At 28.8% G+C, this 11,187-nt stretch overlaps 2 protein-coding genes across 2 annotated transcripts; one reads left to right on the top strand and one right to left on the bottom strand.

The window, feature by feature from the left end:
* The first annotated feature begins 1,886 nt into the window (after positions 1 to 1,886).
* On the top strand, positions 1,887 to 5,507 carry LOC111681318 (cuticle protein 16.5). The gene is made up of 2 exons (XM_023443065.2): positions 1,887 to 2,043; positions 4,911 to 5,507. The coding sequence occupies exons 1-2, from the start codon at positions 2,032 to 2,034 to the stop codon at positions 5,292 to 5,294; spliced, it is 396 nt and encodes a 131-aa protein (XP_023298833.2). The 5' UTR covers positions 1,887 to 2,031; the 3' UTR covers positions 5,295 to 5,507.
* A 3,176-nt stretch (positions 5,508 to 8,683) lies between these two features.
* LOC111681354 (cuticle protein 64) lies at positions 8,684 to 10,036 on the bottom strand. The gene is made up of 2 exons (XM_046952878.1): positions 9,878 to 10,036; positions 8,684 to 9,638 (listed from the first exon to the last, which is right to left on the bottom strand). Exons 1-2 carry the CDS (start codon positions 9,887 to 9,889, stop codon positions 9,180 to 9,182), a joined length of 471 nt encoding a protein of 156 aa, XP_046808834.1. The 5' UTR covers positions 9,890 to 10,036; the 3' UTR covers positions 8,684 to 9,179.
* Between the last annotated feature and the right edge of the window lie 1,151 nt (positions 10,037 to 11,187).

Genomic DNA, 11,187 nt, shown 5'->3' with positions numbered 1-11,187 from the left:
AGTATAGTCTCAGCTATAGATCGCCTTTAGATCAGAGCCTATAGTTCCATTATAGATCGGACTATAGTCTGACCTATAGCACATAGTCCTATAGATCAATCTATAGTCTCGTCTATATATAGCTCAGATCCTGACCAGACTTTACTATAGAATTTACTATAGTTGAAAAGTCTCACTTACAGGTCAGACTGTAATCCGATCAGGATATTGTCAGTATCTCTTATAGATCACTCTATAGATTGTAGTTTTTTTTTCTTTATATCTGTTCCAATTATGGGTCTGGCTACGGTCTTGTTTATACATATATCAGTCTACAAAACTTGCTTTAGATCAGTCTCTGGTATTGACTATATATATGTTAGATCCAAAATATTATCTCAACTAGTTTCGGTTAAAGATAAGTCGACTATCGATCGGTCTATTAGCTCGATTATTGTTTCAATATGGATCTGATAAAAATATCACTATGAGTAACACTATAGTTCTAATCTAACTATAGTTAGATCAATAATTAAACTAATCTGTAGTCAAAGATTAGTTCGATTATTGATCAGGCAACTAGAATCATACTATATTCTCAGACATTAGTCAACTAGAATCATACTTTATTCTCTACTATATATTGTATATAGTTTTTGCTTAAGATCAAACAACAGCAGCGACTAAAGATGAAATTGTGATCTCGACTATAAGTCAAATTAAAAACTCAGTCGAATAGATCTGACTACTGTAGATTGCTGTCCTACAATATTATTAAAGATTTGCTGCAGTACTATTGTAGGGTGCATTTAACACAAAACTTATTAGTCACTAAAATTAAGTGGAAATCCGCTTCACTTAAAACTAAACCAGGTTTGCCATCAAACACCATATGAAAATTTTGACAAAATGTGGAAAAAATGTACAAATTATGTTTTTAGAAAGAAAATCATTAAAATTACGCATAATTTTCGAAAATATTTGAAATTAATCAAACTGCGCGCGCACATACACGAATACATGAACCGTTTACAAATGAAATCAATTTAAAATCAAAATGATTTTATTTTTTTTTCTAACAAATTTTCAACATAGATTACAACACATGCTTGATTAAGTGCTAAATTGACGTTGTTCTGTTTTTAACGAAATTGCAACTGAAAACTATAATTCATTCAAAATGATATAAAAATGTTGCAAATGATCATCGATGTCATAATAAAAACCAAATTATTTGGGTTATTTTGACGTTTTGTGTTTTTTTTTTTTTTTGCCAAGGGGTTAGAGGGGAAGTGGAGAACAAAGTAAGATGGGGCAGGGCAGGTGGGAGCTAGATTAATAGGCAGACAAACGGATTAAGTTTATGATTAATGTAGATGTGTAAACGAGGGTTGTGAGAGAAGATTTTGAGGGGGACATGTTTTAAAGTTAAGAGTTAGTTTATAAGAAAAGAGATAAAGATCAAGATGTATTTTTTTTCCAAATTTTTATGACAGCGAAAATTTCATAACCTTCTCTCACATCCCTCGTTTACCTAGTTCTCGTTTAATAACTACTTTAACCAGCAATATTATGGCCAAAAAAAAAGTAAAAGTGTTTTTTATGAGTGATATTTTTTTGGAGCAACAGCTGTTTTCTAGTCAGCAACATAAAGCTTCTGATATTTCTAGTTTATATATATATATATATATTTTTGCAGCAGCAGCAACATCTGCGACAGCAACCGGCATTAGACGACAAATATACTTTGTTGTTGTCGTTGCTCTAGCTAACGTAAACGTTTCTATGAAGTTGTACCCAGTTGTGGTAGCACTGGGATGTGGTTGCATTAAACTGAACTCTCGTACTTTATAGAAGTACTAGAGGCAGCGTTTTTCATAAGATTGTTTTCTTAATACTGCATCATAATATTACTAAGTAAACAGAAAATTTTCGGCTATAAATACTATTGACAATTGAAACAAGTTATTCAAACCCAAGTCAGCTTGTGTCGAAAAAACAGTTTTCTTACAAACTCAAATAACAAATCATATAAAAGCAAATCCTTTCAAAATGTTCAAGTTTGTAAGTAAAGAAAAAAAATTGCACCAAGTATGGATTATATATCTAAAAAGGATATTTATTAAAAAAAGATTTAAAAACAGTGTTTATAATTTAGCAAGAAAAAGTATATCGTTTAAAATAAGTGGATTATGATTTATATAAAAATGGAAAATATATCCTTAAAAAAAATAAAATTTGAAAATTTAAAAAAAAATGTTTAAAAAGCAAAGACAATCTTAAAAGTCCAGAATATCAAAGAGTGCTTATACGTTAATATCTTACACATAGAGTGAAAATATGCTAAGTCCAGTTTTTGTGAAATATTGTTTTGCTTGCCTAAGAAATAACTTTAAAAGTGCAATATTGGATAATTGTTTCAGGGAATTAACTTTAGAATTAGTTTATATATCTCTTGTCCTTAAACAAATATTTCAATTAAAAAATTTTAAGAACAAATTATTCTTTCAAATAAAAACGAAAACAAAATTTCTGTCATATTCATAAACATTTATCAAAGGTTTATAGAATAAATTTTGTAGGAAAATTTGATTTATAAATCTTTGATAAAAGTTTATTTAAAAGACCCTTTAATCCTTTGAAAAACAAAAAATTTCAATCCTAAAAATCCAGCATATCTAAATGTGTTACTCTTAGAATGATAAGAGGTTAAGTGCAGTTTTTGTTTAATGTAGTTTTGATTGCAAAAAAACTTTCTTGAAATGGCTAATATTGTTCCAAGAAACTAATTTTAGAACTAATTACAATATCGCTAGTTTTGAGATATCAAAAATGTTCTCAAATTATATTTTGCTTTCTTTACATTGAAATTTAATGAATTAAGTAAAATGCTAACAGAACCCCTTTTCACCACTTCTTCATTAGCAATTTATCTCATTATTTTAATACAATAATTAGAGGCACGCACGCTTACAACTAAGGAGTTAAAAAGTACTTTTAAACCACTTACAAATAATGAGTAAAAAATTAGTTTTTAACCGCTTACATATAAGGAGTTACAAAGAAGATATTTAGAGTTTTAATAAAATGAGCCGACGAAAATACGAAGCAGGGATTTCGGTTCGTTCTACTCACTGTCACTCACTGCTTAGCTATGAAAAAGTCAAAAATAAAGTTCTTGTTTAACAGATTAAAAGAAAGTCATTACAAGAGTACTTCTATGTAATGCAGGCGATAGGTAGTAGACATTGCAAAAGTAAGTGTTTATGTAAGCACAACACATTACCGAGTTTTTGCTTTGTATTTCTTGTTGTTGGAATAGCTGTATTTATAGGTACAACGTACAAAATTCAGAATTTAAATCTATCATCGCATCTGTCTAGCCTTGGATTCTAGAAAAATTAATTCTATAGAAAATTATTGTGATAAAACGAATTGAAATAATTTGTATTTCAAAAACATGTAGTACAAAAAGCTTCTCGCACAATTTTAAAGTAATGATATAATATATAGAGTAAACAGATTGGATTACTACACAAAGTGTAGTTTATAAAATGTGGTACGCAAATTGTAGTACACGAGATGCAGTTCACAAAGTGTTCTGCACAATGTTTAAATTGTAGTACACGAAGTACATAGAATGTAGTACACAAAGTGTAGAACAGAATGTCAAAACAGAAAGGTTATTACACAAAATGTGTGCATAAAGTGGGATAAACAAAGTTTAATACCCAAAGTGTAGTACACAAAGTGAAGTACTTAAAGCATAGAACACAAAGTGAAGCTCACAAATTGTAGTTCATAATGTGCAGTACAGTTCACACAGTTTAATACACAATGTATAGTAAACAGAGTGTAGTACACAAAGCAAAGTACACAAAGTTTAGTACAAAGGCTGTAGTATGTAAAGTGTAATACACAAAATCTTGTGCAGATGTTATAATATACCAAGTGTAGCACATAAAGTGTATTTCGCTAAGTAATGTAGTACACTTTGTGTAGTTTAGTACACAAAGGGTAGTACACAAAGTGTAGTACACAAAGTGTAGTACACAAAGGGTAGTACACAAAGGGTAGTACACAAAGGGTAGTACACAAAGTGTAGTACACAAAGTGTAGTACACAAAGTGTTGTACACGAAGTGTAGTACACAAAGTGTAGTACACAAAGTGTTTTACACAAAGTATTTTACATAAAGTGTTTTACGCAAAGTGTTTTACACAAAGTTTTACGCAAAGTGTTTTACATTTTGTGTAAAGTGTTTTACACAAAGTGTAGAACACAAAGTATAGTACATAACGTTTAGTCTAAATCGTGTGGTATACAACATGTATTACACAAAATGTAGTACATAACGTTTAGTCTAAAACGTGTGGTATACAACATGTAGTACACAAAATGTAGTACATAACGTTTAGTCTAAAACGTGTGGTATACAACATGTAGTACACAAAATGTAGTATACAAAGAGTAGTACAGTATAATTCAGAAGGTGTAAGTAAAGTGTAATTCAGAAGGTGTAAATCACAAAGTTTAGTTCACAGAATGTTGTACAAAGAGTGTACAGAATAAAGTACACAAAATGTAGTGTAGTATAATAAATTAGTGGAAACTGCATAGTTCTTTGCAACTATTCACTAAAAAACTGCCATAGAACTGCCAGGTTTACGATATTATAAAAAACAAAATATCACCTTACACCAATGATTAAGAACAATTTAGAAATTAATAAACAACAACAAAATAATTGCTACAATAATTAAGAAATTAAAATTAATTAGAAATCATAGGTTTGAGCAAAAATGTTAACAATTACTCATATTAAATAGCTAATAGAAACAAAAAAACAGAAATCAATTAAATCAAGTTAAGAAAAAAAACATAAAACAACTTTATAAGCTAAATACAAATTGAACTAAATGCATTTTCAGATCATTGTTACATTGGCCATCATTGCTAGCGCTGCAGCTGCTCCTGGCTACTTGGGTGGTTATGGTGGTCTTCTCGGTGGTCATGGTGGACTAATTGGTGGTCATGCCATTGCTGCTCCAGCTATTTCATATGCTGCACCAGCACCTGCCATTTCTTATGCTGCTCCTGCCATTAAATACGCTGCACCTGCCATCTCTTATGCTGCACCAGCTCCTGCTATTTCATATGCTGCTCCTGCCATTAAATATGCTGCTCCTGCCATCTCTTATGCTGCACCAGCTGTTAAAATAGCTGCTGCTCCCGCCATTTCATACGGTCATGGTTTGGGCGGTTTGGCTTTGGGTGGTCATGGTTTGGGTTTGGGTTATGGTCATGGCTGGTAAGACCCCCCCCCCCAAAACAAATACATACATACTGTAATAATGTTTTAAGCAAAAGCAACAATAACAACAAGAAAACAACAATAACAGTATTTAATATTGAGAACGGGTTTGGGAAATAAAAGGAAGTGTATGGTGTATTTAGTAGCGAGACTGTATACTTTTTGTTTCACAAAAAAAAGAAAAAGAAAAACGTAAAATCTTTGAAGTTTGAAATGTGTTTTTTGTTTAATTTTTTATTATTATTATTATTATTTTCTTGTTATAATTAATATTTTTTACTTGTTATTTGTAAATTTCCTCGATTATAATTTCTTTTGTGCGAATGTAAATAAAAATTGAAAACTATTTTTTTCATAAATTGGTAAAAAGTGGTGTTGTTTAGTTTTAATTTAAAGGGATTTAGGTTTACAAAGCATAATTTTTTTTGGAATATTGCATATAAAAACCGTTTTCTGTAAGGATCATGAGTACGAAGTTCAACAAGAACGATATGTATTGAAAATTATTAACTTATTGAAACTTATAAAGAAAAAATAGATCGAATTTCTAAGTGTTTCGAATCGAAATATGGAATAAACCACACCCACACAAACCTTCACCAACACCCCCTTCCCACTCCTCTTTTGATTTTTTTTTCTCCATTAAGAGATTTCACAGAAAATGTTGTCCCAATTATGATTTTAAATCGAAAATGTTATTCCAAATAAAAATACTCTGTAAAAAAAGATTAAAAATCAGTCACAAACAAGATTTTTAATGGAAAATTTCATCCTTAACAAGATTTTCATTCGAAAATTTTCTCCTAAACATGATTTTTTTTATAGAAAATGTTCTTCTAAACAAGATTTTCTATAGAAATTTTTTTATACATAAGATTTTTTTTATTCCAGGAATAAAGAGTATTTGTTGAACATTTTGTTCCAAAAGACTTTTTGCTAAACATTTGTTAAAAAAAGACTTTTGTTGAAAACTTTGTCCCAAAAAGATCTTTTATAGAAAATTTTGTTCTTAAAAAGTTTTTTTTTTATAGAAAATGTTTTCGTAAAAAAGGATTTTATATAGAAAATTTTGTCCCAAAAAAAATTTTTACAGAAAATTTTTTGAAAAAAGTTTTTCTTTTGAAATATTTTCCCAAAAAATACTTTTTGTTAAAAAAAAAATATTTTCTTGAACATTTTGTCCCAAAAGACTTTCTGTTTAACATTTGTTTAAAAAAGACTTTTGTTGAAAACTTTGTCCCAAAAAGATATTTTATAGAAAATTTTGTTCTTAAAAAGTTTTTTTATAGAAAATGTTTTCGTAAAAAAGGATTTTATATAGAAAATTTTGTCCCAAAAAAGATTTTTACAGAAAATTTTTTGAAAAAAGTTTTTCTTTTGAAATATTTTCCCAAAAAATACTTTTTGTTAAAAAAAAACATTTTGTTGAACATCTTGTCCCAAAAGACTTTCTGTTTAACATTTGTTTAAAAAAGACTTTTGTTGAAAACTTTGTCCCAAAAAGATCTTTTATAGAAAATTTTGTTCTTAAAAAGTTTTTTTATAGAAAATATTTTCGCAAAAAAGGATTTTATATAGAAAATTTTGTCCCAAAAAAGATTTTTACAGAAAATTTTTTTAAAAAAGTTTTTCTTTTGAAATATTTTCCCAAAAAATACTTTTTATTAAAAAGAATTTGTCCAAAAGAAATTTTTTCCCAAAAATTACTTTTTTTTGAAAAGTTTTGTTCCATAAGAGACTTTCTGTAGAAAATGTTGTCCCAAATAAGAATTTCTCTGAAAATTTTGTTCTAAAGATAATTTTCTATATAAAATTTTGTCCCAAAAAAAACTTTTAATTGAAAATGTCTTCCTTAAAAAGACTTTCTATTGAAAATTATGTCCAAAAAAAATTCTGTTTAAATTTTTGTTTTTCAAAAATAATTTTCTATAGAAAATAATGTCCCAAAGGAGGTTTTCTATAGAAAATATTTTCCAAAGAAGATTGCAAAGAAGATTTTCTATAATAAAATTTGTTTTGAAGACTCAAGACTTTTTTAATTTAGTCCCAAAAACACTTTATATGGAAAATTTGTCCCAAAAAAGATTTTTTATAGAAAACTTTGTCTTAAAAATTTTTCTATAGAAAATCAAAAAAAAAAAACTTTTTTTAACGGTTTTCTATAGAAAATGTTGAACCAAAAAACTCTACCTATATAATTTTTGTCCCAAAAAAGATTTTTCAAAAAATTATTTTCTATGAAAAATTTTGTCCCAAAACGGATTTTCTATAGAAAATGTTGAAGATTTTCTTTGATAAAATTTGTTTAACAAAACAACTTTTTTAATTTAATCCAAAAAATATTTTCTATGAAAATGTTTGTCCTTAAAAAGGTTTTCTATTGATAATTTTATGTCAAAAAGATTTTCTATACAAAATTTTGTCTTAAAAAATCTCAAAAAACCTTTCTATAGAAAATTTTGTTTAAAAAAAGATTTTGTTTTAAAAAAGTTTAAAGATTTTCACAGAAATTGCTGTCGAACAGACATTTTCCCCCCTAAAGACTTCCTATAGAAAGTTTTGTCTCAATAAAGATTTTCTGTAGAAAAGTTTATCCAAAAAAAGATTTTCCATATAAAATTTTGTCCCAAACTAAATTTTTCTATACAATACTCTTTCCTAAACAAGATTTTCTGTAGAAAAAATGTTGTGTCAAACTTGTCTTTCTATAGAAAATATTATCCTAAAGAAGGTTTTCTTCAGAAAATTTCATCCCAACCAGTAACTTGATTTCAATTGAAAATTCTATCTCAAAAAACATTGCCCCATTTTAAGATTTTTTATAGAAGATTTTGTATTAAACTAGATTTTCTGTAAAACAAAATGTTTTCCAGAAAATGTTGTTTTAATTAAAAATTTTAATAAAAAAAAAAGTTGTCCCAAAGAGATTATCTCTGTAATATGTTGTCCTGATAAAGTTTTTCTATAGAGAATTATGTACCAAAGATAATTTTCAATAGAACTGGTGCCAAACTAGAGTTTCATTTAAAAATTTTTCTCAAACCAAATGTTTTATATAAAATTTTATCTTAAACTAGATTTTATGTAGAAAATTATTTTCTCAAACTATATATTTCCCAAAAAATTTTCTATAATTAAAATTAAGCTTAAGAAAATGTTCCAAACAATAAATTCTATTTTATTTGTTGCGCCAAATAAGATTTTTTGTTGAAGTTTTATCTCAAACAATATTTTTTATACAAAAAGTTAGCTCAAAGTAGATTTTCTTTAGAATTGTTGATCACTTAAGATCTCAGGAAATAACTTAAGTTAAGAAAAGCTTTTTTATCATAACTACTAAAAAGTTTTGTTGTGCCAACTAAACTTTCTTATTAAAACTTCATTTTGCAATTCTTTGGAGCACACATTTTTGGTGCTAATTGTGCTTTATTGGCTGGTTTAAATTTGATAATTTATAAAATTATTTAGTCATAAACATTTTGGACAATATACTTTTTTTAAGAAATGATTAAATAAGGTACATAATGATTGAATATAATATAAAACAAATATATATACAAAATGGTTAGTATTATTAATAACATTTATTAAATATTTATATGTATTTCATAATGATCATATTAAGCTTAAAAATAATAATGAATATGACTGTTTATTTGGCAGGTTTAAAATATAATTATTTGTGTGTCTTTGTTTTTTTAATGCAATACAAACGATGGAAAGATGATTGTTGATATACAAATGTTAAAAGAAAATAATGATGTATAATATGATTTCTGATTAAATGCAAGATTTTATGTTTCTCTCAATTATTTAGCTTTTTCTTATCTCTCAATTAAAAAAAAAAAGAAACATAACTCTCTAATTGCTTTTGCAAATATCCTGCTTACCAACCATGGCCACCACCATAACCATGACCGCCATAAAGACCACCAATGGCAATGCCATGACCATAGCCCCCACCATAACCATGACCATAACCGCCATAACCTCCGCCTATATAGGCGGGAGCAGCTACAACGGGTGCTGCCACAACAGGAGCTGCTACTTTAGTCACAGTAATGGGTGCAGCACTAATGGTCTTCGTAATAACAGGTGTAATGGTCTTTGTTATAATGGGCTGTGCAACGGCAACTTTGGTTACTACAGGAGCAGCTACAGCAACGGGAGCAGCAGCTATAACAGCACCACCACCATGACCACCATAGCCATAGCCGATGCCATGACCACCGCCATAACCATAGCTAAGACCGTGACCGCCAAAGCCACCGTAACCTCCATAGCCACCCAAGAAGCCAGCCAAAGAAGATTGGCTACTGCAGAGCACAGCTAGTACTAAGAGGTACTAAAGAAAGTGAAACCAAAATTAGAATAATTTTGAAAAAAAATGTTCAAATTTTGAAAAAAAGAATTGAAATTAATTTTTGAAAAAAAAGAAACACTTTTCAAACTCAAGAGTAATTTTTTAAAAATATTTCACATTAAAATTTGAAAAAATACAAACACTTTTCAAACTTTGTTTTATTTTACACTTTTTTATAATCCTTTAATTTTTTTTCTTACTCCTTGCTGACCAGGACTTACCAATTTATACATGTTGTTGTTGTTTTTTAGTTATAAATTTAACAAAATTTAAATTCAATTTAATTTCTTTAATTATTTCAAACAACTTCTTGTACAAATTTAATTTGTAATCTCTTATACTGTGCCTGTGTCTGCCACAATGTGTTGTGATAGATCTAGTTAAACATCATGCTGTTTTTATACTGGAAAAAGTAAAACAAAATTTCTGAAATTCACTTCAAAAAGCATTAAACATAAAACACAAATATCGGTATGTGGTATAAAGAAATATTTACAAAGTTTCAAATAATTAATAAAAATCCAAAAACACAGTAGAGAAACCGCAAAAATTAAATGAAAACAAAATCAGGTAAGACAAGCCAAACAAGGATTCAAAAAAAAAAAAAAACATTGTATGATATGAATTTTGGATTTTGTTCCAGTTATAGTACGGATTTCAAGAAAAATAACTAAGCAGCTTACACTCCCAGCAAAAACAAAGTAATATACATATACTTACTCAATAACTTATTTTCAATGACTACTACTTACCTAGTCGGATTAGGATAGAAAGGGGGATCATGCGCCATAGGGGCACATCTGTAAATGGGAATTATTTGTAAGCTGAGTAATGGATTTTATCACAATATCAAATTTTGTTTTCTTTTATCGATTATCTATCATCCCTGAAAGTTCATACATCAATGTATATTGGATACATTGGAAGGTTATACACATTCATCGGACGTTCCTGATCGCATACCAGACACAAAATGTGTCGGAAACTTTCGAAACGCTAATCCCAGATAGAATGTCTTGGTCAAGCGGAACATTGGAGCAAATACCAGTAAGAATCCATTGCTACAATAGGTGGCTCTAAATTAGAGGACTAACTGCACCTGGGGTTATATATTGAAGACCCAGAAACAGAAATATACCACCGTTTAACTAATCATTACACAATCTTCCAGGCAGATGTACGAGCAATAACGGAAAGTGTAAATTGGATTAGAATAAATATGGCGCCTACAGGGCTTAATATATTTACCGACAGCCAGAAAGCAATTAGGACGATATCAGGTGATAGAATTAAATCTAAGACCGTATTGGATTGTAAGAAAGCTTTAACTGAATACTCTCTCAGAGGTAAGGTTTACATCATATAGGTACCAGGCCACTCGAGAATAGTCGGCAACGAAAGGACGAATGTAATAGCTTTAAAGGGAAGGGAGCTCGATGTAGTTAACCTAACAAACGCAAAACCATTCGACGCAACAAAAACTGAATTAAAAATATGGATGAGAGAAACCCATAAGGCCTCTCGGAATAAT

Source organism: Lucilia cuprina, chromosome 5 (assembly GCF_022045245.1).
Source record: "Lucilia cuprina isolate Lc7/37 chromosome 5, ASM2204524v1, whole genome shotgun sequence".
In the NCBI taxonomy this organism is placed as follows: domain Eukaryota; kingdom Metazoa; phylum Arthropoda; class Insecta; order Diptera; family Calliphoridae; genus Lucilia; species Lucilia cuprina.
The sequence above is the reverse complement of the archived record's forward strand: the minus strand, read 5'-3'. Positions and strand labels throughout refer to the sequence as shown.